We start from the raw sequence: 25,955 nt of genomic DNA, 5'->3' as shown, positions 1-25,955 counted from the left end.
GATGGACTTCGTGACTCTCTAAGACAGGATATAATATTTCCCCAAATTCAGAAATGATTTTTCAGGTGCTTAAGACTCTGTTGAACCCACTTTGGGGAAGAGCAGTTTGGAGGGCCTCCAAATCTCTTTTGGCTCTGCTGCTTATAGAATCTATGATGAGCCAGGCCCCTGCCTCCTCCCCCGGCTCTGGTACAGAGTCCTCCACCACAACCATGTTTATCTGGTTCTAAAGGAGGTGGTGTAAAAGTGTGCTGCAGGGTTGAGAGTGTTTGACAATGTGATGTAAAGGGCTGTTTATCCACCTGCTCCAGCTATGCAAACTCTCTGTGGGGTCCACACCATGCCCCCAAATCCCCTAATGTGTAGGTCCGACTGGAGCAATCATTCATGAATCCAAGGTCAAGGGTTTGCCCTTTGGTGGGAAACCAAGGTTAGCTCTGAGCCCCACTGGGGCCCATTCTCTTAATGTAGACCAGGGTTGGGCAAATTATGGCCTATGGCCAGATCTGGCCCACTGCCTGTTTTTGTAAATAAAGTTTTATTGGCACACAACCAGGCCCATTTCTTTGCATATTGTCTATGGCTACTTTCAGACTAGAGTAGCAGAGCTGAGTAGCTGCAACAGACACCGTGTGGTCCTCAAAGCCGAAATATTTACTATCTGGCCTTTAAAGCGTGCTGAGCTTTGGTTGAGACCTTAGGAAATGGTGTCTACCACTGAAGAAATAGGAGCCAACCTCTCTCTCAAACTCCTCCAATAGTCCGTTCTACCAGGTTCCTGCATCCTCATGCACCAGAAGGACCTGTGGCACCCAAAACACAGAGAAGTGCTAGATCCTGCTGTCTGCCCACCTGAGCCCACTCCACCCCCCACCCCCCCAGGACGGCTCTGCCTTGTAAAGTGTACTCCCCCAACCCCCGGCCTTCCCTGGTTCCCTGGGGACACCCCTCTCGCTTCACAAACCAGAATCTCATTTCCTTTTTGGTTATGCCCCCAGTTGGCAACGAACTTTAAGCATGTATCCCCCAAAAGACATCTGCTCATGCACACATTACACTCACGTGCTTCTGTAGCAATAGATCACGTACATTAGGAAACACACACACCCCAGAATAGAAATTAAACTGGATGAGATAAAAATAAAGCCACTAATTTCTTCCCACATCCAGTGGCCCATCCTGAGTGGTCATCTGGAGACTGCTGGCTTAAAGGATCACCCCAGGACCCTCGCATGTGCTGCATGCAGGCACAGGGGGTGTGCTCATCAATTCCCCAAGAAATGACGGCAGATTCATCTAAGAACGAGGAATCATCCTGACACCCAGCCCTGAGAACCTACTCCAAAGCAAAGACCCCTGGGTGGGAGCAGGCCACCCCTGCTCAGGACCTACATGCCTTCCCGCCCTGGAGGACTGGGCAAAGGCTGCAGGCAGGAAAGAAAGGATTAGGGACCCCCCAGAGAAGGCGCCAGCTGCTCCCCAGCAATGAACACGATGCACATCCAGGGGGATTTTTGTGTTTTGACTCAGAGGCAATAAGTCTTTCCAATTAAACCAACACAGACTAAACTGCAGGAATGAGGAAAGCCCCTTGGAAACAGTCGGGCTTACTGCTTCTGCCCGGCTAGTGGGAGGGAAGGCAGCTGATGACCAGACTGGTGTTTGTCTCTGGAGGTGCGTGAGCAAGGGCGACCTTGTCCCCACGGCTCCCCTCTGGAAGGTGGGCATGGGCAGCTCAGGAGGACCTGTGGGTGCCCCAGCTTCTTGGTGTTCTCAGACCTGCCCCCCAGCTCACACACCAGGTCCACCCAGCACCCCACCCAGCCCTTCCTGGTCAGCCCTACAAATTCAGCCCCACCAAGTGTGAAAAGCATATACATTCAGCCCCACAGAGAACATCTCACCTGACCTCCCTAGCCACACTCCTGGGGACAGATGGAAGAAAGGAGGAGCGGGGGTGGTGGGTAGTTCACTCTGAACTCATGAACCCCAAACTCCTTCTAGCTGGGATGCCGGACCCTCTGTCCCTGCCTCCACCCCTTGCGGCAGATGACATCTGATCCTGAAAGAACAAGAACTCTGAGGTCAGACACAGGACGGTGTCCCTCTGGGTGGCAGGAATGGGCACTTTCTATGCTCCTGAGGAGGAGTCAGGGGAGAAGAAGGGACCCGGATACATCTTCCCTTAAGTTTTTATAGAGAAAAATTCAACCGCAGGGAGCTTTGTGCCAGCCCAGGAAGCAGGGCCACCCAAGGGCAAAGGCAGCCTCCCCGGGCGACTGGCTGCTTTTAGAAACACGCCCAGCTCATCCGCCACCAACGCTGGCCGGCAGCTAAAATAGGGAAGTGAACGAAACAGCTCTGCGGAGCAGACGAGGACTCAGAGGATGCTTGGGGCAAAAGCTAATGACAGGTTCAACTCCACCAGCCAAGCCTGTCCAGGCGGCCTCACATGGAGAGAGGCATCGGGGCAGGCTCTGGGCTGAGCCGCTCCGAGCTCCTCACAGCACCTTCCCAGCCATGCCCCGGCCCCACTGGACTTGCATGCTCACCCGATTGGGCCACTTCCCTGCTTAAAACCACCTGGGAGCCAGCCATGAAACATGGGTCACCTTAGCAGGTACAGCGAGTGAATACTATGTACCAGGCACAGGGCCACCTCCGGGACAATGGGCAAATTCTCACATATAAATGCACTTTAGGGCCTTGTTCTACCTTTCCAGCCTCATTCCTACCCTTCCCCCAACAAAACATACAACTACCCTACGAAAACACTCAGGGTGTCCCTAACAAGTTGGCGGGGATCTCCTTTGCCTCCTTTGCCCCAGTGCCCGTTTGTCTGATTCGGGTGATGGATCTCAATTCTGACTTTGAGGGCTCCCTCCCCCCCATGCCCAGGGGAGGGCTTGGGGTTGGGTGGGCTCTGGGGGTGGGTCTCATCAGAGCATTATACCTCCTTGGGACAGTGAATATACACAACCCATCAAGCCATCTTGGGACTTTTGCTTAAATGACTTCTAAGCAAGGGGTCAAAAAGAAGGAAAGCAGTTACTTCAACAGAGAAACATGATTGCTAATGCCAGGGTTTGAGCCGCCCCTGGAGCCAGCTGTGCCTGAAACCCCTGGACTGTTTGGCTACTTACAGTTTAGCAAACTAGTCTTCCTTGCTTAAGCTCGTTCAGATGGGATTTTCTGGCCCTTGCAACTGGAAAAGTCCTAACCGACTAGCAAGTTGAACTTTTTAAAGACTCTACTTTTTCGTTCATGCTGTTTCTTCCACCTGGAATGTTCTTGTGTCCTTATCAGGCTTTGTCCCATGGGGCCTTTGAAACTGGGCTCAGATTCCCTCTGGATGGTCTCTGGCCTCTCCCCAGTCTCATTTAGATGCCCCTACTCTGTGTCGTCTCAGCACCTGTGCATTCTCTCCCTTCATTCACCTGATCCTCAAATATGTGCTGAGCAGCAACGCTGCTGTCCCTTGGCGGGCTCAGTCCAGCAGGGAAGATGTAGTCACCGCTGATTTTCTTACATGTCTCTCCCTCCTTGAAGGCAGGGACCAGGTTGCTCTAGCACCTGCCCAGAGCCTGGCACATAGCAGGTGCCAGATAAATGTCTGGAGGGAGCAATTCTGCCTCACGGTGGTCCTCACTGAGGTCACCTTGTGCGTGAGTTATGGGGCAGAAATCCAAGCCTGTCCAGGAGCAAACCTTGTCGGTCTACGTTCAGCCTCTCTAGAACCCGGCCACTCTCACCACCTCCCACACTCTCCTGGACCCTGGCACTGGCCCCACACCCCCTGACTGTATAGGCTCTGCCCATCCCAGCTTGAATCCTGAGTGAGATCTGTCCCTCCTCTGCACAGACTCTTCCAGCGCTTCACTCAGTGAACAGCCAGTGTCTCACAGCGGCCCGCAGACCCTTGGGACCCGGCTGTCACCACCTCCTCCTCTCTCCTCTCACACTCTGTCTTGCCTCACTGGCCTTGCAGCTGTTCCTGGCACATGCCAAGCTCCCACCTCAGTGTCTTTGCACTTCCTAAGCCCTCAGCCTGGTACTGGGCACACTGAGCCTGGGCTCCGAGTTGGCTACATCCTCAGGCCTCTGCTCAAAGCTCACCACATCACCATCTCCCTGCCATCCCACTGGAAATGGCAGAAGTCCTCTGCCCTAGTTCTCCTGCCCCCGCCTCTCCACAGCACTTTACAGTGACTATCGGCTTAAGTCCTGCCTCCCACTGCCCCCCATGAGAATACCTGCTCCAGGAGGGCAGGACTTTGCCTTGATCGCCACTGTGTCTCAGGGCCTGGAACAGTGCCTGGCACATAGTAAGTGCTGAATAAACACCTGTCAAGTGAGTGACTCTTTCTGTCCCACGGTGCCGCTTGCCCACACCACCACGCTCCATAGAAATATCACGCCCATGGAGGCAGGGCCGGGGACCTCCGCAACCACACCATCTTCCATCTCTCTGTCCTGACCCACTACGGAAACCTCCCCCAGCTGATCCGAAGCTCTCCTGCCCTAGGTCTGCCTCTAGGCCCCTTTCTCCTTTAGAACTTGGTCCCAATTATAGCAAGAGCTCAACCCTTCACAGCCCAAACCATCCCTAGCATGCAGGCCCTGCCAGGCCCCAGTAGTATGGAGCAGCCTTGGCCCCTTCCTTCCCCGAACTGGCCAGAAGTGAGGGGCATTAGCTCAGGATCGGAAAACAAACAGACAGCAGGCCCTCCTGGACGCCCAGTGCCCTGGCCAGGGGAAACCTACATCTGCAGAGGGAGCAGAGGCAGCTCCCTCCAGCTCCTACGCACCGAGTCCGGGGAATTCAGCTGCCACGGCCATGTCCACACAAGCCCTCCATTCAGGGGGCAGCCGCCAGCGGGGCGGCTGTGCTTCCAGACAGGGCTGCCCACCCAGCACCGACCTGCTCAAGAGGTGCCTCCCGTCTGCCAGCCCGGCCCTGCCTCCCCCACCCCACTCGGTTTTCCAAGAAAGAATGTGTCTGGTCTGGATCCAGCAAGACCATGCTGGCCCCTGGCATGGCGAACAGACTTGTTGTCTTGAACACGACTGTCTGGCCTGGTGTCGGCTCTGAGAAGTCAAAGGTCACAAGAGTTATCGTGGCAGCGAGCTGGGGCTCTGGGATGGTCACGCCCATTCCCAGAGTCTGGGTGCTGCAGACGCTGGCTGGCCGCCTCCTCCTGCTGGGAGCCACACACAAAGTTCCCTTTATGGGAACAAGACAGGCCAGGCCCTAGTAGTTTCAGCCTCAGGGAAACCCAGGTTTGGGTTTTCTCTGCGGGTACAAGCAGGCTTTTGTCCTAACTCTGCCCCATCCCTACCCGGGCTGGCCTCATCTTTGGGTACACGGAGTCCAAGGCCCACAGCTCTTCCAAGCCCACCCTTCCGAGGCTGGGCACAAAGAGACACCACAGAGGACGGCAAGGCACCTGCACCCAGGTCCCAGTAGCCTCCACACTCCCCACTGAAATCTCACCGAGGACCTACTATGTGCCAAGCAATGGGACTGCAGTGGAACCTGCGGCAGAGCAGAGCCACACAGGAGATGACCCAAATAGCTAATCAGGATGCGATTCATTGTGAGCTGGGCCTGTGCTGGGTGGGGCCTCGTGGTGATAAGGACAGAGTCCTGCCCACCCGGTGCCCAGGCCTGCTGAATCAGAGGTGTCAACCTGTAGCTGAGAAAAGTGTAGACGTGTGATTATCTACCAGGAATTTGGTTCCCACCTTTGACACTCAAAAAGGATATGGACTGAAAAACCTAGGAAAAAAAGATATGGCCTAAAAACCCCAGGAATTGTGACCAAGATGGAGCAAGCAGGATGCCCCGAAGAGGGACCCTTATCTCCATTTCAGGCGGCCAAGGGGAGCTCGCATGATCCGTCTTCAGGCCACCTCTCACTTTGGGGTCTGTACTCGGGTTCTCCTTCCTACAGGAAAAGGCCCCTAGAATTTCCCACTGGGCACAGGGAGGAAGGATCCAAGAGGAAAGGGAAGGGGAGGACCCACGGTCCGAGGTTCCACATGATGACCCCTCCTGACTGTGCACAACGGCAGTAGAAATGTACTCATCACCCTGGACACCTGGACAGGGGGATGTCAATGGCGTGGATGTGACATTGTCTCGCTGAGGCCAGGGAGGACACCTGAAGGATCTGCAAAGGCCATTTCCCCAGAATCTGGCCAACTTCGGCTCTCGGTGCCTGAGGACACAAGGGCAGCCATGTATGATTAAAAAAAACATCTCTTTGGAGAGAGATGGGTCTGGTATTTTTCCTTCTCTGCTTCATTCATATCTGGATTCCATGAAGACTAGAAGTTAAGACCCAATTAAGCCACCCCTTGTAGACAGGGCTCCAAGCCCAGGTGGGGACAAGGCGCCCCACTGTTGACTTCTGACCTTTAGGGTCAGCCTGCGCACCCGGGCTCCACAGTGGGAATCTTCCGGGATCCACCGAGATTACTGCCAACAGGCTCTTGGGGACAGCTCCACAACCAAGCCAGAGGGAGAAATGGAAAAACCCCAGTGATTCTGCAGAAGGTACAGCCACTGCTGGGAACCTGGCAAAGGGGCTAGAGGACTGGAGAGGAGCAAAGTCGAGCCACCAGCCCTCTCAGCTCTGGCCCAGCAGGAACTGGTCTGTTTCATCCAGATACCCAAAGCTGCCAGCCCAGCTGGGCCACTTCACGAGAGCAGAAAAGGTCGGATGATCAGACAGAAGGTCCCGAGTATGGATTTCCCCTTTCCGGTATGGCAGAGGGGAGGGGGATGCTGGAAGGGGCGTCCAGCAGGTGGCTGCAAATGTGCCAAAGTCCTCGAAGGCCAGAACTGGGAAGAGGTGGCCGCTTGGCCCCTCCACCACCATCATCAAAGAGTGACAGCCAGACACTGTCACCACAGGCGAGGTCACATCTGGGTCAGTGCTGGCGGCACGGGAAGGGAGTGACCTATTTCCAAGGCCCATTCAGGAACCTCCCTGCAAGTCCAGACGTCTGACACAGCCAGACAACAAAGGATAGGGGTCTGAGAAGAGCATCAGGAAGGGCGGGTGAGAGTGAGGGACTGGAGGTGTCTAGTGACCTCACACGGCACTTCCCTTTATGACAGGGCCTCCTGCCTCCTGTTGGCCACCAGAGTGGCCCTGGCAAGATCTAACATACAAGCCACTCTCCCTCTCTGCCACCTGCCACCTTGTGTGCTGTCTTTCCGACCCTCCAGAATATTCTGCTATGGTGGAACCAGCAGGTGGGCCTGGCCTCCCCAGAATTTGGCCCAAGACCCCTTAAGCAGGATCCTCCCCAGCCCACCTCCACCTTCTGTCCAGCAATGACGCCATTTCTCCTAAGTCTTATAAAGCAAACTCACCAGCTGGGAACCCTGGGTTCTCTTCACAGGTATCACTTCTCAACCAACCATCAAGTTAGGACTTTAAATCCCTCTTGCCAAGAGTCAATACAAGATACAGATTGGGCAGGTGAATGGGTACTTTTCCAGACAGGAATAAAAACCCAGAACCTATTTAGAACCTGTGAAAACGAGAGATAGGCATGGGCTTTGGAGCTGACAACTCTGGATTCAAATCCAAGCTCTGACTCTTACCCGGCTATGATCTGAGATTTTTCTGGGCCTCAGTTTCCCCATATGTAAGCTGAGGATAATAACCCTGCCTCACAAGGATGATTTGAGGGTTAGCCAAGACAATGCCCATACCCACATACCCTGGTGCCTGGCATACACCAAGAGCTGATTAAAGAGAAGCCATAGAGATGGGTCCAAGATAAAGATCACCAGGGGATTTGGGTTGTTAATAAAGAGCCAATCAAGCCACCTTCAGGATGGGAGCTCAGGGAAAGCAGGTATTTAAATCACCCGCCCAGGGCAATTCCCAGGTATACATTACCAGGGGAAGGCCTTTGCTCATCTGTAAAACACCTATCACGGCTGCTCCCCCATAAAGTTAGAGGCTGCACTGATAGCCCAGAGCAGGGCCACTCACCAATGATGCCCACTGGTTTTAATCTTGCTGCCGCAGTACCCCCCAGTCCCACTCTGCCCATAAAACATCACCCAAGATACCCTCTGCAGCCAAAGAACCTCTCCCATGACCTCCCCACCCCCCACCAGTCCACCATCCTCTGTCTCCCACTGACCCAGAGTCATGTGATTCACATCTTAACATCTCTGCCACCAGGATGGCCCTAGAATCAACAGTACCATACAGTGACAATTGGCAGCATATAAAAAAACGGTGAGCCTCACCCTGCACGGGCCTTAGACGTGGTGATACACAGCCTTAATGTGCGGCCCGTGTGTCTGTTTCTTTAGCTTCTGGAACGCCCTTCTACCCATTTATGGCTGAATCTTCAGCAGATAATAAATATTCAATGAAGCTCTGAAGAACTGAACTGCTGAGACACCTCTCTACCTAGTACCAAGGTGATGGATAACAGGTCAGGGCAAGTGTGGATAATGTCACACAGGATCTGCTCTCACCCAAGAATGGGCCTGGTGCTTGGACGAGGCCACCCGGTGGCATCAGTGATATTCGGAATTCCACCCCACACACGCTTTCTTTGTGAAGAGTTCTTGCTACACCCTGGATGTGCCACTAACCCAGAAACTCGACACTCAAAGGAGTCGGCTAAGCCCAAGGAATGCAGATGTTTAAGGTCCCCCGCCCAGGATCCCTCTGCAGACTAAACTAGGGAGGTTTAAGAGCTTCTTTCAGCTTAGTGGCTTTTTGGGGGGATTTTTTAGGTGGCTGTTTTCTTTTTCTGAAGGGGGCAGGAGGAGGTTGAAAGAGAAATAGGACTATTTCCAGTACCTGTAATTACACTGCTGCCTTCTGCAGCCAGAATCCCCAGCAAAGTCGCTCCCACTGCCTTGGCCTGCAGAGTGGGAGGCAGGCTCAGGAATTTGGAGATGTAAATGGAGCAGAGGAAAAGCAAAATGTTTATTTTTAAAAGTGGGGGGAAGGGGTATTAATCTTCCACTGGAGCCTGGGGGACTTGACCCCTCCCTGTCATGCCAACCTGTCATGACCAGTAAGCTTTGCTCCATCCCACTAAACCCAGCCATTGAGGTTGTGGCCTCAAAAACACCAATGACGTAAATGAAAGTCCCTCATGAGGAAACAAGAAACATGGAGACCACCCTCCAGGGCACCTTCAAAGGAAGGTCATGGTCAGCGGAGAGGAGAGAGGCACGCCGGGGATTGCGGTCATGATCCTTCAGCAATGGCTAAAAAAGATCAGCCGATTCAGTCTTTCATTCTAGATCAATGGATCCCATACCACGTGCCAGACAGTGTCTAAGGCACAGGGGCTGCAGAACTAGGTAAACAGAGTCCCTGCTCTCATGGAGACAGTCAACAGATAATCACAGAATATGAGCCGTTTGCATCAAAGATGCAAACTTTTCCATAATTAATGAAGAAGTTGGCTAACTCATTCATTCATTCATTTATCCATTCATTCATTCATTTATCCGTTCATTCAAATTCCCACTGAGCACCATGCTAGGCGGGCACCAGGAACCCAACAGTGATCAACCAAGGTTCCTGCCTGGAGGATGTTTCAATGCCTCCCACAGTGCCTCTGGGATTCCCTACAAGCTCCCAGGCCAGGCACTGAGGGTGGGGGCCATCTCTAGCTCTATAACACCAACTCTCTCAGCGGCTTGGAGCAAATCCGTTTCTCCTGTTCCACTGCCTGAAATACTTGCAAAATAGAAGGTGAGGTGCGTGTGTGCTTCCTCCACATTTCAAGGAATAAATTACATGCCCCAAGCAGACCCACTATGTATAAAATGTCCCAGCAACAGTGTGCCATGGGACACCAAGAGCAAAGGGGTTCTCCTGGCCCTCTGGGGCCTCTCAATTGAATAGGGGAAGATAGGGTCACCCCACATCTGCACACACCTGGGGTGGGGCGGGAGGAGGAAAGGTGAGAGGAGGCAAAGTCCTTTGGAGGTTGAAGCCATCTGGCTGGGGTAGAATGTGTCCAACACACAGAGGGCCCTGAGACAATAGTGGTTAATTATCACTCCAGTCTGTCTTGTTCCCACTCCTGCAACCCCCTGCTGAGAACAATGCCTGGCAAACAGTGGGTGCTCCATTAATACTTGTAAAAGAAAGTTTCTGACAAGCAAATTTAGGAAGGAGACAAAGAAAGTATAGTGGGTGATGGGGACAGTGAGAAACATCTCCAGTCCCTGGCAGGGGATGCTGGGCCTGACCTGAGCAGGTAATTCTGGCTGCACAGCAGAAGTCATTTGACCCAATGGGCTGGAAAGTATAAGTTCCCTTCCACTCTTTTGGGAAGGAGAGGGTCCTGCCTCTGACCTCAGGGCTGTGGTCCCCCTGGAGAGTCTGGGACCGAATGCTTGGGGACAGGAAAGGAAGAGAGGCTGCTTCCCACCTAGAGCCCAGGTAGAGAGAATGGCTGGGCCGGCAGCTTGGGCGGCCATAGAAACAGCAGGTGCAGACCCAGGAGCTCGCTCAAAGCCACGTAAAACCAATCACCCCTGCCACCCCAATTCAATCTCCCCCGACCCCTTCCCAGACAGTCGGGGCTGCTCCACATCAAAGCCTGAGCTGCAGGTCTGGTTCCACCGGGACAGACAGGCTCGGCCTTCTGCAGCTTCCTCTGCACGAGCCACAGTAAGACGTGCAGGCCAAGACCTCACCAAGTCCCTGACCTGAGACAGTTTCCATCTCCTCCTCAGCTTGACTTCAGAAGGGAAAAGTGCTGGCCAGGAGTCCCAAGGATGGGTGGGAGCAACAGGGCCTCCGGGCTGTCCAAGTCTGCCGGCCCCTACTACCGCCCACGAGGAGGAGCCGTGGGGGGCAAAACACCTCACCTTATGGGGGCGTGGTGTGTTCCACGGCCATGGTGAATGACATGCGGTGGCCTAGACGGCTCACACGTGTCCATCCACTGACCCGCAATCCCGCGCGATGTTGCCCGTCCGTGGCCTCTCTGTGCTGCTCCCTCAGGCTCCTCCGCCTCTCCAGGTCCTAACTCCAGGAGTCTCTGCGGGACACCCCCAGGTTGGGCTCCAGGGCCAGGGTGCCTCCTTTGAGCTTTTCCCTGCACCAGTCACACTATGTTATAACCACCAGCTCATGTGACTGTTCCCCACCAAGGATGGTGAGTCCTTGGGGACAGGGACCCTGTCTTGTCCTGCTGTGTGTCCAGAGCCTGGTGGAGATGCTGGTCTGCACGAGCCACCCACATGGTTGAATGTACAAAGAAAACTTTTCTGAATGATGAAAACTAATGCCTACGAGGCACCTGCCACAGTCTGTCTTCGGTCAGTCCTGTGGTGGTTCTGCAAGGTATGTCTAAGGCCCATTTCCAGAGATGTGGAGACCGCGGCTCAAAGAGGCTAAGGAATTTGTCCAGGATCCAGGTCAGAGTCAGAATCAAAGCTCATGGTCTTCCCGATGCTGTAAGCCTGGGAGTAGAGGTGGAAAGGTGGCCTTGGGGACAAAGAGAAACATGGCAGGAGGGCTTCGTGGGCCCCAGGACAGGACCCTGTCCTCATTCCCTGCCTGCCTGTCCCCAGGGCAGCCACGGTCCACACTGCCAGGGGACACAGACCAAAGAGGCAGAGGCCAGATGGAAGGAACGGCAAAGGAAGCACAGAGTGGCAGAGACCAGAGTGGGGAGGTCAGCCACGGCTCTGCCACCGGCTGCCTCCCCGGCGGAGGACCCGGTGCCCACGCCCACCTCCACCTCCACCCCTCACCCGCCGTCAGCCCAGACCCCACAGCCTTGCCCTCACTGGCCACAGGAAACACCCTCCCGCCCCAAGCTACAGCTTCCCAGAACAATCACTGCATGTCACCAACCTGCCCGGAAAGGGGGAAGGAGCGCAGCTGCTTCCTGTCCCACCTGGCTTGTCACCGAGCCCACAACTGTCCACCCAGCTTCCTCTGGCTCCCGGGGGGCACACGGGCAGAGCTGGGAACACAGAGGCCCTTAACAAACACGTGGATTGAATGGAAGGTCAAAGGAGAATGAAACACTCCCACCCAGGCAGCCAGTCGATCTGTTGGGGCTTAAAAAACAAAACACAAACAAAAAAAACCCCATGTAGGTTCCCGTGGCACAGGAAATCAGCTACATTTGGCTTTGAAACTGTCTTTTCCCACCTGGCAGCCCGAAAATCGCCATGTCACACACACACCCTGTTCCCAAATACCCAGACTGAAAATCCTGGCCTCCCTGATTTTGACGACGACACTTATTAAGCACTCACCGCACACCAGGTACCATCAAGGCTCCTGGCGGTTTTGCACCCGCACACCACCCTCCACCTCCCCCCTCTCTGGTTCTCACAGATCCCAAGGCCCAGCTGCAGCATCGCCTCCACCTGCTGAGAGTAACCCCTGACCCCCATCGAAATCCTCCAGAACCCTGCTGGCCTCTCATGGCTTTTATCACCCTCGTCAAAGTGTTATTTATCTCAGAGTTTTCTGTATTTCTGCCCTCTTGCCTTCCAGACAGCACAGGAAGCAAACCCTCAAAGGCCAGGATTAAGGATTACAAATTCCGCAGCATGTTTCCATCTCTGAGGTCAGGCCCTGCCCCTCGTCCACCCGAGGTCCTAGTGATTAGGAGGACACAGGCCGCTCGCCTGCTCCACCGCATTCCATCCACAGGGTCCTCTTACCCCCGTTGCACAGATGGGAAACTGAGGCTCAGAGAGGTTAAATGGCATACCCAGGTCACAGAGGTGAGAAGTTTCAGAGCTGGACTCCAGCCACCTCCATCTGACTCCCGAGCTGGGCTCGTAACTGCCTCAGCCCCATACCCAGACTGAGCACCACTCCTAGGGTGGCCTCCTCTAGAGAAGAAGCCACTGTCCTAAAGAAGGGCTGTGCTGCTCCACATGAATCTGGAGATGTCACAGAACAGACCCTGTGTCTGAGGCAGTGGGACACATGGGCTCTCAGATACTGAAATACTTCTGGACCTGTTGGTAAATAATGATGGCTCTGAGCCTGCTACCTGCATCCCCCGATCCATCAGCCTCTTTGCCATAACCTGCACCCCTCAGCACCCAGCAACTAAAGGGGCTATGCCCGGCACATCACCCCAAGACTCTGCCCAATGCCAACACCATGGTATGCTTGCTTTCTTGGCTGGTGCCCGAGCCAAACCAGCTTGCAGATATGACCTGGTTGAACCCGCGTGGGCAGAAAGACACACACACACTCTCCCCACCCCACTTTGGGAGACGTCTCTCACCCCTCCCCCTGCAGAATCTAACATGCCTGGGCACACACGCCCATCTCCAACTCACCTGGAGCAGGTAGCTCGGCCAGTGAGGAGTGTCTCCTTGCCATGCCTGGTCTCTTGGGGGTGCCTGTGAGCCCCGGGGGGGAGGGGGAGGCCATGGTCTCCTGGCACTTTCCTCTTCTCCCAGCTCCCCTCCAGCTGCCCGTCTGGGCAGGCTGAGCAGGGAAGTGCACAGGGCCTCTGTGCACAGGGCCCCTCCACCTCCTGACCCCCAGCACCCAGTCCCAGCTTGCAAATGACTAAGCGATTTCCACCTCGGAGCCCGTCTGCCAAGAGGCCCGGCTGGCTGCGGAACTGCACCAGGATGCCCAGAGCCGCACGCGCTAAACCCGTAATTGGCGAGTCCTCTTCTTGGGAAAGAAAACCCCCTCCATGTTTTGTTTTGTTTTGTTTTGTTTTCCCCTTAAATGAAACAAATCCACCCACGTAGTTACTGGAAACTCAAGCATGTGAAACCGAACCGTTTGCAAAGAGAATTAGTCAGCAGCCTTGCGAGCAGAGCCGTCCCTCCGTAGGTGGGGCAGCCTGCGCTCCAGAGGGTCCCCTCCACTCCCTGCTCCGTGTTCCGCAGGCTGCAGGTAATGCCCTGGGAGTGGGTCAAAATGGAATGCATCCCACGTCCTGAGGGCAAGCTGGCGAGCACCAGGTCGAGAGTGCAGTGCCCTTCCTATCATGTGCCACAGAGTGTGAAACACTGGGAGGTAACACCAAGGTCAAGGGTTCAGATCCCCACAGGCCACTTGCAAAAAAAACCATTCGATAGTGATAAGCCCTTGCTCAGGAACCCGACGCGTGTTCAAATCCCACCGCACCAAGTTCCTTGAACCTCTCTGGGTCTTGGTCTCCTCATCTGTGAAATGGGGATAACAGAGCCTACCAGGTGTGTGTGTGCTGTGTTGTCAGGATCACAAGAGATGAGCTGTGTAAAGCGCTTTGTGCCTGGCACCCAAAGGTGGCCACAAAATGCTGGCTCTTGACAAGGCGTCCTTGTGTAGTGAGCTTAGGTGGGCAGGTGGGACTGTCGGGCCCTGTCCTGCAGAGCCAGCACAGGGTCTCTTGTCGCAGTGAATTCTGCTCAGTTGTTCCCAGCCCTGCTGCTTCACCCATGATGCGGCACGGGGAAGTAGGCCGTGGGCCAGGCTGGGCCAGGCCCCAGCAGGTACCGTTCTAGTCCCAGCCCCGCTGGCCCATGCTGTGTGACCCTGCTGGGCTCCCTGGCCTCACCCTCCTCATCCTTAAAGAGAGCAGATTCATCCCGCAGATGTTTTATTTTAAACTAGCACAGTGTCATTTCTTTAAAAACAAACAAACAAAGCTGGTTGGTTAGCTCAGTTGGTTAGAGCCTGGTGTCGTAACACCAAGGCCAAGGGTTCGGATCTCCGTACCAGCCAGCCACATACACACACAAAACAAAACAAAAAAACCACTGAATTATTTGCCAACATTTCAAAAAGTCTGGATTCTCGGCTTCTCTTAGGCAAAAAAACAAGACACTATAACGTCAGTAGGCTCCACTCCCCCAAGTGAGAGGCCACCCCCGTCCGCAGGACATGCCTCAGTCCTCCCCCTGCCCTATAGCCTTCCACTGGCCACTGGCCCCATTTGTGCCTCCTTCCTGGCCCCGGGGGGCCTGTGAGTTTGTGACACAGTTTAAAACCCTAATATGATTCAGAGCACAACCTCAGCCACTTGCCACTAGAAATAGCCACAGGAAGTGTCCCTTGGGAATGTAATTAAAGTCTGATGCTTAAGGCTGATTTTTCTTGGAGAAAAACAAGACGATGTAAGAAGACCTACGCCCCAGTCTGGCCGAGGGAAACCCAGGGATGAGGCCGTCCTTTTCTGAAGTTCTTCATGTGATTCCCTAGCCAAAGACCAAAATCAAACGACCCTGGTCCTGCTTCCCTCTCTCTCCTTTTGTTTAGGAACAAAGATGGCCTCACTGTGAATCTCGCCCCGCTGGGCGTGCAGGAAGCGGGCAGTGGAGTCAAGATGCTGACGAGCGGGCAGCCCAGTGGCCTCTTCCCAGTAGGAAGGGGCTCCAGGACAGCTGTGGGGATCACTGCAGCTTTCCAAGCTGGCCAGCTGTTTTGTATATTGGGGCAAGGGAGCAGTATCTGGTGGCACATGGCTAGATCGACTCACAGCCCAGCAGAGATGCTGAAAATGTCAAGTGGGCATTTGGGGCATTTTTCAGTTGTCTCGATCCCTCCTGATGGGAAAAGCACAAGATTCAGGGTCTCCAGTTTTTTCACCTTTCCAGTGACACCCCTTGGTTCATTCAGCCTTCACTGAGCACCTGCTATGGGCTGGCACCAAAACACAGCAGCGGGCAAACTGGATACACCACGGCCCCGTGAACTCTCGCCTCCTCCTCCTGCGCCCTCTCCCGCACCTGGCTGAGGCTTCCCTCCCCACGCGGCCCAGGCACACCCATCACAGAGCAGCAACCACAAGACCCACTCCCACCCCCCAGCTCGGGGGCCTGTTCCTGCTCTGAGGCCGGGCGGGCAGTGGTTCAGAGCACAGACGGCCTGCTTCTGTGTCTAGCTTGACTTCTTAGCTGTGTGACCCTGGGCAAATCACTTGACTTTTTTTTTAGCTTCGGTTTTCCCATTTGTAAAATGAGCACGATAACCCCCACCCAACAGGGTTCTTGGAGCAGTAAATATGTTAATGTAAGGAAAGTGCCTAGAACAGCGCCTGGCACACAGCAAGTGCTTGGTAAACATCAAGCGAACTGGCCTGATTTCTTAACCCTTGACTTGGTGTTGTCAGCACCACGCTCAGCCAGTGAGCGAACCGGCCATCCGTATATGGGATCCGAACCCGGGGCCTTGGTGTTATCAGCACCGCACTCTCCCGAGTGAGCCACGGGCCGGCCCGAACTGGCCTGATTTCTAAAGGCTGGAGGAAAAAGTGGTCCATGCACAGGTCCACCGTGGCTGCACGTGGCCTTGGCCTGACTTTGTTCAGTGGCTGTCTCAGCTCCACCCTCTCCACACAGCCCAGAACTCTACCCATCAGCCTTCCTTAGGTGCTTTCCAAATCTGTGTCCCCTTAATGAGATGAGTCCATGCAAGGTCGTCCAATTGTCACAAAATTCAGCTCCTGAGCTGCTCGCTCAAGAAACGTCCAGGACGGGCCCTGCGAGGATCGCTTTGAGGACTTACAGAACGTGGGAGAAATGTGACTGTCCCCCCACACCTCGTTTCCACACGCAGAGCCTGTTGAAGTGGGGAGAAGAAATGCAGCTGCCCGATTACATGTTTACTAAAATCATTAACGTGAATATTGACAACAGGTGAACTCTGTGGCATGTAAATTACACCTCAATAAGACCAATAAAAATGAATCCTGCATTAGCTCCCACTGTATACACTCTGAGCCCTGAAGAGACAGCGCCCCACTGCCTATCATATTCAGAAAGGTCAGGCACTACCTGCTTTCCCTTGTTAAAAAGACAGCGAGAAAGAGACGGACAGGAAACAGTTATACCAAGACACCAACTTCATCATCACAAGGGCTCTTGTTTGTCAATACTTGGTCACCAGCTTCAGGACAGAAAACCAGCCCCATTTTTCTACTTTGTCTCAGCCCAGCTATTTTATCTGGCCAGGGCTGAAGCCTGGCTCAGTACCACAGAGAAAATTCGTTTTCCCCAGGGATGCTCCAAACCCAACTTCCCAGGAAGAAAACAGAGGTCACATCCCAAATCCCCAGAATGTGGTGGATAAAGCCACATTTCATCCCTGGCACTTGACAACTCTGGCAGAAACATCCTGGGTGCTCGGCCCCTGGTACTGACCTTCACCTATTCCTGCCAGTTTACCTGGGCACTTGGGGCAGAGGCAGCGAGGGGTGGGAAAAGACCACGCGAAGTCGGCCTCTAGGGGAGTCGTCGCCAAACTTATTTTCAACAGTTTGAACTATTTTCCCCTAAAGTTCAATCTTGTATAGAACCCTACCCCCCTCAATGAAAAAAAAAAAGCAAAGATAAAAGTGGAACTGCTCAGGGTCCAATGGCCTATCTTCCCCACTTGGGCATGGCAGCCCCAAGACCCCGCAGGAACCAGGGGAAAGCAAGTCTAAACACGCAGGCATTCCAGAGAGACTTGGCTTTAAACCCCCAAAGCACAAGAGCCCGTCTGACCCTTTCTAGGACTTCGATGATCAACCTTTCCAGAAAGGAAGCTGTCCCGTGCACATTACAGGGTTGAATAAATGAGTACTAATTGCTGGTGCTGGATGATGAAGCTGTGGGCTTCAAGCCATCGGTCTCTCTGCTCTTGCCTGTGTTTGAAATTTTCCATTATAAAAATACACACAAATGCTGACCACCGAGCAAAACCTCAGCTGCGGCTGAAAGAAACCCCAGTCATGGCTCAGGACTCTGCTGGGTCGGCCCTGTCTGGGCACCTTTCTCTCGGCATAGGCACCGTGACAGCCAGGACAGAGCAGGCATTCAAGGAATACTGGCTCAGTGATGGAGGAATTTTTTAAAAAAGCCTTTATCCCAGGCTGTCTAGACACCCCGGAGTGTGACACGGTGGTGTGGAAGAGTTGCTTTCAGGAAGCCTAGAATGAAGACCAGGAGCTGTTCCTACAAAACAGCTCGACATCGGCCAGGTAGGGTGCAACCGACGGAAGCGGGGAATCTGTCTTTCTGACTCTCCAAAGTCTTTCTAAAGGCACCCTGACATTTATATGTAATTTATATATAATTAAGAGTAGATTGAACACTGGTGTTGCCCCCTTCGGATGACTCTTCCAAGCTTCACAATTGAAAGGCGATCTTTTCTCATCAGAGTCTTCTTAAAAATCTCCAAACTGAGACCTTTGGACAGAAAAAACACTCACGGGTTGCCCCAGCCCCCAGCTGCAGAGGGACTGAGCAGTGAAGTTCTGATTCCTAAATACTTCTGGCCTGTCCAGGTGCTCAGCCCCCAGAAATCCACAGAAGTGCCCCGACAACTTGACATGGGGTGCCATGTCCTCATGAAAACTGCCATTTTCTGAATCCTGTGCTTATTCTCAGCGTCACAGGAGGCTTCCTGGGGTCAAGCTAACCCCACCAATGTGGCCCTGGCCTCCATGGCCTGCACGGCAGGTGCAGGAGCATCACTATGGGGCCTCCCACCACCCCCCACCCAAGGAACGATTCAGGGCAACCGAGCGACACCACCCCAGCCAGAAACCCAGTGCCTCAGTCAGAGCTGCAGCCAACTCACCAAGTGATCTGGCTGGGAGAGATCAATGTGGCCAGACAAATGGACCAGGGCGCTGAATTGGGTCTCCTATGGGATACTGGCCAGGGCCCCCAATCACCATGATTTAAACACAGGGAGCATAGACAAATCGAGAGAAAAAAATTCTAGTTTACCCACGCATCTCAGGAACAACTTTGGAGGTGACCAGGGTGATGGAGGGACACAATGACGCCTTGTACCCACTGACAACCTGGGGGTGGCATTCAGTGCCCTCGCTGCTATACGGCTCTGTAGCCTCCCCATGGTCCTCCTCATGATGGCTAGGCTCTGGCCCCCCACCATGAAACCCCCCAGCCCAGAATGAACACTCCTGACCAGTCACGAGGCCCTCTGTGCCCATGCGCATTGGTGCCCACCCAGTCCCCGGCAGTCAGCTGATGTTTGCTGCACACACCTGCCGAGCACAGACTCTCCAGGACCCTGGGCTTCGTCACACACCTCCCAAGCTATGCCTGGCCCAATACATGATGCTGGTGCGTTCAAGAGTGTGTGGTGTTCCTAGAACACCAGCTGTGGAGTCAAGCCAACTCTGTCATCCATGTGGCCATGTCACCTCCTGCAGCTCAGAGAACGTCTCTGAAGCTCACTTGTGTCATCTATAAACTGGGAGGTAAGGCCCAACTCACAGGACTGTTTGAAGGGTTAGAATCCATCTGCAGTGGCAAGCTTGGGGTCTGGCACATGGTAGGCATGAAACAGAGGTTAAGCCTATTTCTGGCAGAATCATGCTCCAAGCAGATGGGATTTGAGACACCTTAAGTTGAAAGCTGGCCCAAGCAGAGTAGGAAAAAGTTATCTGGAGCTTCAACAACAGAGGGGACAATGATCCCTCGGGTGGTGACAGCTCAGGTCTTTTCCCATGACTAGGGAAACCCCACCAGTCTCCTTTCTACACACTGTGACCTCAGCTGCAGGCATGGCACTAAGGCTCCGGGGGCCCTGGGCATGTAGGGCCAGCTGCCAAACTGCCCATGACCCAGTCAAGTGTGGGCACAGAGCAAAGGGCACACTTGCTGGTTGAGGCTGGTCAGGGAAACTGTACAACTGCCCCAACGGCACTGGCAGGAAGCTCATGGTCCCACACCAAGTGAGACAGACAGTCAGCCCCCTTCTGGGCCTGACAGTCAGGCCTCAGAAAACACCAGAAATAAAGGAGAAATGAGAATTATTTGCTAAAGCTGAAGCTCCTGTTGGCCCAGATGAATCAACAGGATTTGGAGATGGCACAGAATTGCAACCCTGTTAGTAACCAATCCTGAAAACAACTTCTGCCCCCCAGAAGAAGCACCATAAGTTACAGATCCCCAGCCTCACAGCTGGTCCACGTGGGGACACATCGGGCTTGAGATGGGAAGAGGGAGAGTGGAGCAGCACAAGATAAGCCCAGGATGAGGTCACACGGACCCCGAAGGCCACATCACGGGTTTGGGAATTCACCCTAAGTGCAATGAGAACTGTTGATGGGTGTTGAGAAAGAAGCTGACATCATCTGGTGTTCAGTTTTTAAATGCAAAAAAATTAAAAATAAAAATAAGCAAAAAGATCTCTGGTCACAAGAGGACAGTGTCTGGGTGTTTGGTGGTGATGGATATGAAGAAAAAGACAGATGTCTGCAGTTCTAGGTGAACCATTTAAACAAACTGTTTGAACCCAGCTGTTCCCACCTGCAAGTGGCCTACAACTGAGCCAGACAGGGAAATCCAGCTTCCATTTAGGAAACACCTCCATCTTCCATGTGAAACTTAATAGCCAAAAGTCGGACACAAAAGGCTGCCCAGTGTATGATTCCATTGATAGGAAACATCCAGCACTGGCAAATCCACAGAGTCAAGATGCAGATTGGAGGTTACCGGGGGCTGGAGAGGGGAACAGGGAGTGATGGCTAATGGGGATGGGGTTTCCTTTTGGGGGGGATCAGAATGTTTTAGAATTAGATAGAGGTGGTTACACAACATTGTCAATGTACTAAACACCACTGAATAGTGCACTTTAAAATGGCTCGTTGTATATTATGTGAATTTCACCTGAATTGAGATCCCATTTGTTTACTGGGGGCACCATCTTTCCCCACAAACCTGGGGTCACTTCTGGCTCCTCTGTCCCCGACATCCAATTTATCAGACCATGGGTGACTTTTGTCTTGGGGACCGGTCTCTCTGATCACTCATTTCTTCTTTGTGGCAGGAATGGTGGTTAAGAGCATAGACCCAGGAGTCAGCCTGCTCCCATGTCATCCCCTTGGTGGCTGGGTGGCCCTTAACTAGTGTTAGTTTCCTCATCTACAGGGTGGGGTATTTCTTGCCTACAGGCATGACTGACATCGTGAAGACGAAGATGGAATGACTTTGTGCATGCACAGCACCTGAAGGCCTCGGGCCGGTGGCTGTGGTTACCGTCCCCCCTTGTAGACTGACCTCAGCACTGTGTCTGAGTTATGGTGACCAGCCCTACTCTACTCCACCTGATCTCTCATGTGTCTCTTCTTCCTACAATGGTGACTCCATCGTGTCCCAACTGCCCAGTGTGGGTTTCAAGGAGTCCCTCCACCTGCCCCCAGTTCCCCACACTCCATCCGTCCCCACCTCACCCAGACTGGGCCGGGAGGGTAAGAGGCATCACCGGGAAAGTTGTTATGCCCCCAACACATCGGCTCTGCCATGTCCCAAACGCCCTCCGTGGTGGACGGCTGGCCATTTCTAGTGGAGAACTGCAAAGCAAATTGCTGCAGGAAGCGACATCTACCACAAGGGAGGCCCAGGGACACAGCCATCCCTCTGCGGGGCATGAAGGTTGGAGGTCATCGACAGGAGCAAGCAGTTGCCGAGAGGCCCTCAGCCCCTGCCCTGAGGAGTCAAGGGCAAAGCTCACCCTCCAGGAGCCCCCATGTCCCGGCCCCTTTCCCCGCAGGAGCATCAGCGTGATCCAGCCCGCTGTTTAATTCTCAAAACTGTCCCTCCACCCCCCAACATGCCTGAGGGGGCTCCCTAAAGCATTAACCCCTCTTCCATGTTACCTGCAGTTGCATGAAAGTCCCCAAGGCCCATGGGCCCTCCTGCCGCTTGTCCTCTCTCCACCCACACACTAGCCCATTCTCACCTTCCCACCTGGGATGCCCACCTGCCCCGCCCCACCCCAACCCCTCCCTGCCAGTGTCCCCACAGCACCCTGGGCACTATCATCTCACTAGACAGAGTCTCTGAGAGCAAGATCCCTTCCGTTCTTTGCATCCTCAGCCCCAGCAGATTGGCTGCATACCATAGGTGCTCAGTAAATGAATGAAAGACTGAATGACAAGTGACACAGTGATAGCTCATGAGAGAGGAGGCTTGTGTGGAGTCCTTGACCTCCCACAGGGTCGTGAAGGAAACTGTGGTCCAAGAATTGAAAACCTGGCAGTCTGGTTCTGTGATGTAGAGTCCAGAACAATGGCCACCATCTGATGGCCACCACCCTGGGCACCCACCGTGGCCAGTGCTCATGTACACTGCCTCCCTGGAACCTCACAGCCACCTCACGTGGTGGCAGCCACACTGCACAGTCGGAGAGGATGCCCGTGCCCAGGCTACCCAGCCAGGAAGTGCTGGTGCCTGCTGGGAACCATTGGCCTGTGCCCATTCATCCCCAGGTGTCCCAGCACCCAGTATGAACACTGAGCACTGAGGATGTAATGGTGAATGAGAATGACATGGGTGTCCAGTGGGGTGACAGCAACTGTTCCCAGTGCTGCCCACAGTGCCTCGAAGGCACATGTGCCTGGGTTCCTGGGTGGAAGGTGATGGCAGGGCTACCTGCTGACGGGGACACCACAGGAGTAAGTTGGACTGGGAAACAGGGAGACCCAAGGAGCTTACAGGACGGCCAGTCTGGCCAGCATGAAACGTGTGGCAGGCAGGGGTGCCTGTGCTGGACACAGAGTTGGGGTCAACAGACTACAGATGATGGTCACTGAAACTACAAGGCTGGAGAGGGACCCTTATAAGGAGACACTGGGCCAAAAAGACACTGGGCAGCAGGAGAGGCCGGCCCGGGTGCGCAGGGCTGTCTGAGCTGGGGGAGGGCGACGGCACCGGGCAGCAGAGTGTGAGCGTGTAAGAACTGAAACGTGCGCATGAGTGTCGGCAGTGGGGACAGGCCATCGGTGGCCTCCATGGAGCAGTTTTGGTAACAGGGGCTGTTGCAAAGTTCTAAGAGAGCCTGGGAAGTGAGGAAGAGGAGACCAGGCATGTTGTCCAGGCTCCGGTTGGACAGTGGCTGGAGGGGACGGCTCCTCTCACCCTGGTAGCAGGTCTGGGGTTCAGCAGCCAAGAGAAGCCAGAGCCATGGGGCACCCCTCACTGAAACCCTGGCTCCCAAGCCCCTGCAAGCTCCCACTAGCAGCCTCATCTCATCTGTCAACCAGCTGGAGGGACAGCAGCCTGTGAGCCTGGGCTAGTCACATCAGGGGGAGAAGGGGTCCAAGAAGCCCACCGTCAGAGCCCCCCGCCCCATATCCCCACAAGTGTCCCAGAAGAACAGGACGAGTCCAACCTCCCTGGAACCTGCAGCTCTCAGGGACTGTAATAAAAACCAAATAGACCAAGTGTCATGCTCTATCCACACACATGTGTGGAAATTGTGACACATGTAACAACAGGGAAGGACGTTGAGGACGTTGAGCTAAATGAGATCAGCCAGTCACAAAAGAACAAATATTGTAGGATCCCACTTATCTGAAGTCCCTAGAGAGGTCAAATTCATAGAGACAGAAGATGGGATGGTGGCTGCAGGGGCTGGGGGGAGGGGAAGCGGGGAGTTAGTGATCGATGTGGAGAGTTTCAGTTTGGGAAGATGAAAAAGTTCTGGAGGTGGACGGTGTGATGGCTGCACAACACTGAATGTGCTTAATGCCACTGAATTTAAAAACGGTTACGATGGTCAGCTTTATATTACTGTATTTTACCTCAATTTGAAAAACAACAACAAAGAAAAGCATAAAACCCCTAGGCCAAGAGAGGCCTTTGCAGATGGCTCTGGCACCTCGGAGACCCCAGCACGTACCAGGTACTAAGTGTCAGGAGATTGGCAGAGGTGGACTACCCCAGACCTGGAGGCCTGGGCAGGAGCACTCAGCCTGGGGAGCTAGCCAAGTGTCCCTTCTCCGTTCCAGAGGAAAATGCTGGGGACGAGGTTCCATGCCCTTGGCACGCCTCATCTCATGCCACACACTCTTCTGCTGATGGTGTCAACCCCCTCTGAAAGAAGGTTCCAGTTCTTGTCTCCAGCCCAGGCCTCCCTGTCATCTGGATACGTCCACTTGGGCCATTTCCACAGGTTCAAAGGGCCTCCATGTACCTAGTCACCCAGCCCTCCCCACACGGTCACCATCCACTATGACCCCCAAGCCAGCTGGGAACCTCCTGTATTCCAGACATACCCTTCCTCACCTCCCTGTGGAGCAGTAGCCCAACTTCCTGTTGGAACTCGGATCAATCACCCCAGACAACACCCTTCACTCCCCTCCTAGCTTGTTGACTCAGACGCATGAGGAGCCCACAGAGGCTGTGTGGCAATCCTAACTTCCAGTTCAATGGAATCATTGCTGTCCCCTGATGGAAGCATTCCTCCCTCTAGAACTAAGACCTGCAGGCCAGCAGAGCATAAAGCCATAGGGACAGGAAGCAAAAATTTTCCTAGTGGGTCCCTGGAGGTGACCGCGAGTGGTGCCACTCCCACCGCCACGCCTCGATGCCTGGATGCGTGACTCCTGGCTATGGGAGAAACAGCACCATACCGAGGGCACTGATGTACAGCATAGACAGCCTTCTGCAGAACCTTGCCCCGACGCTGCAAAGCGTTATCTCCTAGCTGGCACTGTAACTGTGACTTCGATAGGCCATTCTGCTGTTCTCTCAGACCAACTGCTTCGGGATGAGGGGGACACGATAAGACCAGTGAATTCCATGAGCACGAGCCCACTACTGTAATTCTTTGGCTGTGAACTGAGTTCCTTGGTCAGAAGCGATGCTGTGTGGAACACCATGACGGTGGATAAGGCATTCTGTAAGTCCACAGATGGTAGTTTTGGCAAAGCACTGTGTGGAAGGAAGGCAAATCCATATCTGGAGCAACTGTCCATTCCAATAAGGACAAAATACTGCCCCTTCTGTGACGGAAGTGGTCCAATGTAATCTACCTGCCACCAGGTAGCTGGCTGACCACCTGGGGGAATGGTGCCATATCGGGGGCTAGGTGTTGGTCTTTGCTGCTGGCGGATTGGGCACTCAGTGGTGGCCGTGACCAGGTCGGCCTTGGTGAGTGGGAGTCCAGTTGCTGAGCTCATGCATAACCTCCATCCCTGCCATCACAGCCACTTTGCTCATGAGCCCTTTGGGCAGTAACAGGTGGCTGGGGAAAGAGGCTGACTGGGAGCCACACAACAGTCATCCCATCCATTTGGTTTTAAAAATCCTCCTCTGCTGAGGTCACGCTTTGGTGAGCATTCACACGGGACACAAATATTTTCACTTCCTTTGCCCACTCAGAGAGGTCTATCTGTATACCTCTTCTCCAAATTTCTTTGTCACCAATTTTCCAATCATGTTCCTTCCAAGTCCCTGACCATCCAGGCCAACTATTGGCTACAGCCCACGATTCAGTATATAATTGCACATCTGGTCACTTTTCCATCCAAGCAAAGTGCACAACCAGGTACACTGCCCATGTTCTGTCCACTAAGAAGATTTTCCTTCGCCACTGTCCTTTGGGGGTGTCCCAGAAAGGGGCTGTAGTGGCACAGCTGTCCACTTAAAAACCAGGCCCGAGTCTGCTCTTCCTGTCAACTGGTTATAGGAGAGTCCCCATGAGGCCATGGGTGCAGCCTGGGAGAAAGAAGGCAGCATGGCAGGAGTAGGAGCCATGGGAATTCGGGCCACTTCTTCATGTACCTTGTACCTTCAGGATCTGCTTGGGCTTGATCACGTATATATACCAGTTCCATTTGATGACGGAGAGCTGCTGGTGCACCCAGTTCAGGTGGGCAGCTCAGATCACATGGTAACTTGGTCGCACAAGGTCAAATGTTTAGTTTTTATTAAAGCCCAGTAGTAGGCCAAGAGCTGTCTCTCAAAGAAGAGTAGTTATTTGTAGATAATGGCAGGGCCTTGCTCCAAAGAGAGAAAAAAAAATCCCAAAGGCATCCATGGCCATTCACCTACAGGGGTCTGCCAAAGGCTCCAAACAGCATCCCTATCTGCCTCTGACATCTCAAGTACTGGGTCTGCTGGATCATATGGCCCGAGGGGCAGAGCAGCTTGCACAGCAGCCTGGACCTGCTGCAGAGCCTTCTCCTGCTATGGGCCCCTCTCAAAACTAGCAGCTTTG

At 53.9% G+C, this 25,955-nt stretch overlaps 1 protein-coding gene across 7 annotated transcripts in view; it reads right to left on the bottom strand.

The window, feature by feature from the left end:
• The window catches only part of SPSB1 (splA/ryanodine receptor domain and SOCS box containing 1), a 69,498-nt gene that overhangs the window by 36,558 nt on the left and 6,985 nt on the right, over positions 1 to 25,955 (bottom strand). For 2 of the 7 annotated variants that reach the window (XM_063106635.1, XM_063106637.1), the window contains exon 1: positions 13,331 to 13,549. The exons of 2 other annotated variants lie outside the window; for them this stretch is intronic. In XM_063106635.1, the coding sequence (XP_062962705.1) occupies positions 13,331 to 13,424 (94 nt within the window). In that variant the 5' untranslated portion in view covers positions 13,425 to 13,549. Of the gene's footprint in view, positions 1 to 10,879; positions 11,340 to 11,873; positions 11,895 to 13,330; positions 13,550 to 25,955 lie in introns of those variants that run through there. 3 more of the 7 variants (XM_063106639.1, XM_063106644.1, XM_063106641.1) reach the window with 3 other exon arrangements.

Source organism: Cynocephalus volans, chromosome 8 (genome assembly GCF_027409185.1).
Source record: "Cynocephalus volans isolate mCynVol1 chromosome 8, mCynVol1.pri, whole genome shotgun sequence".
Lineage (NCBI taxonomy): Eukaryota > Metazoa > Chordata > Mammalia > Dermoptera > Cynocephalidae > Cynocephalus > Cynocephalus volans.
The sequence above is the reverse complement of the archived record's forward strand: the minus strand, read 5'-3'. Positions and strand labels throughout refer to the sequence as shown.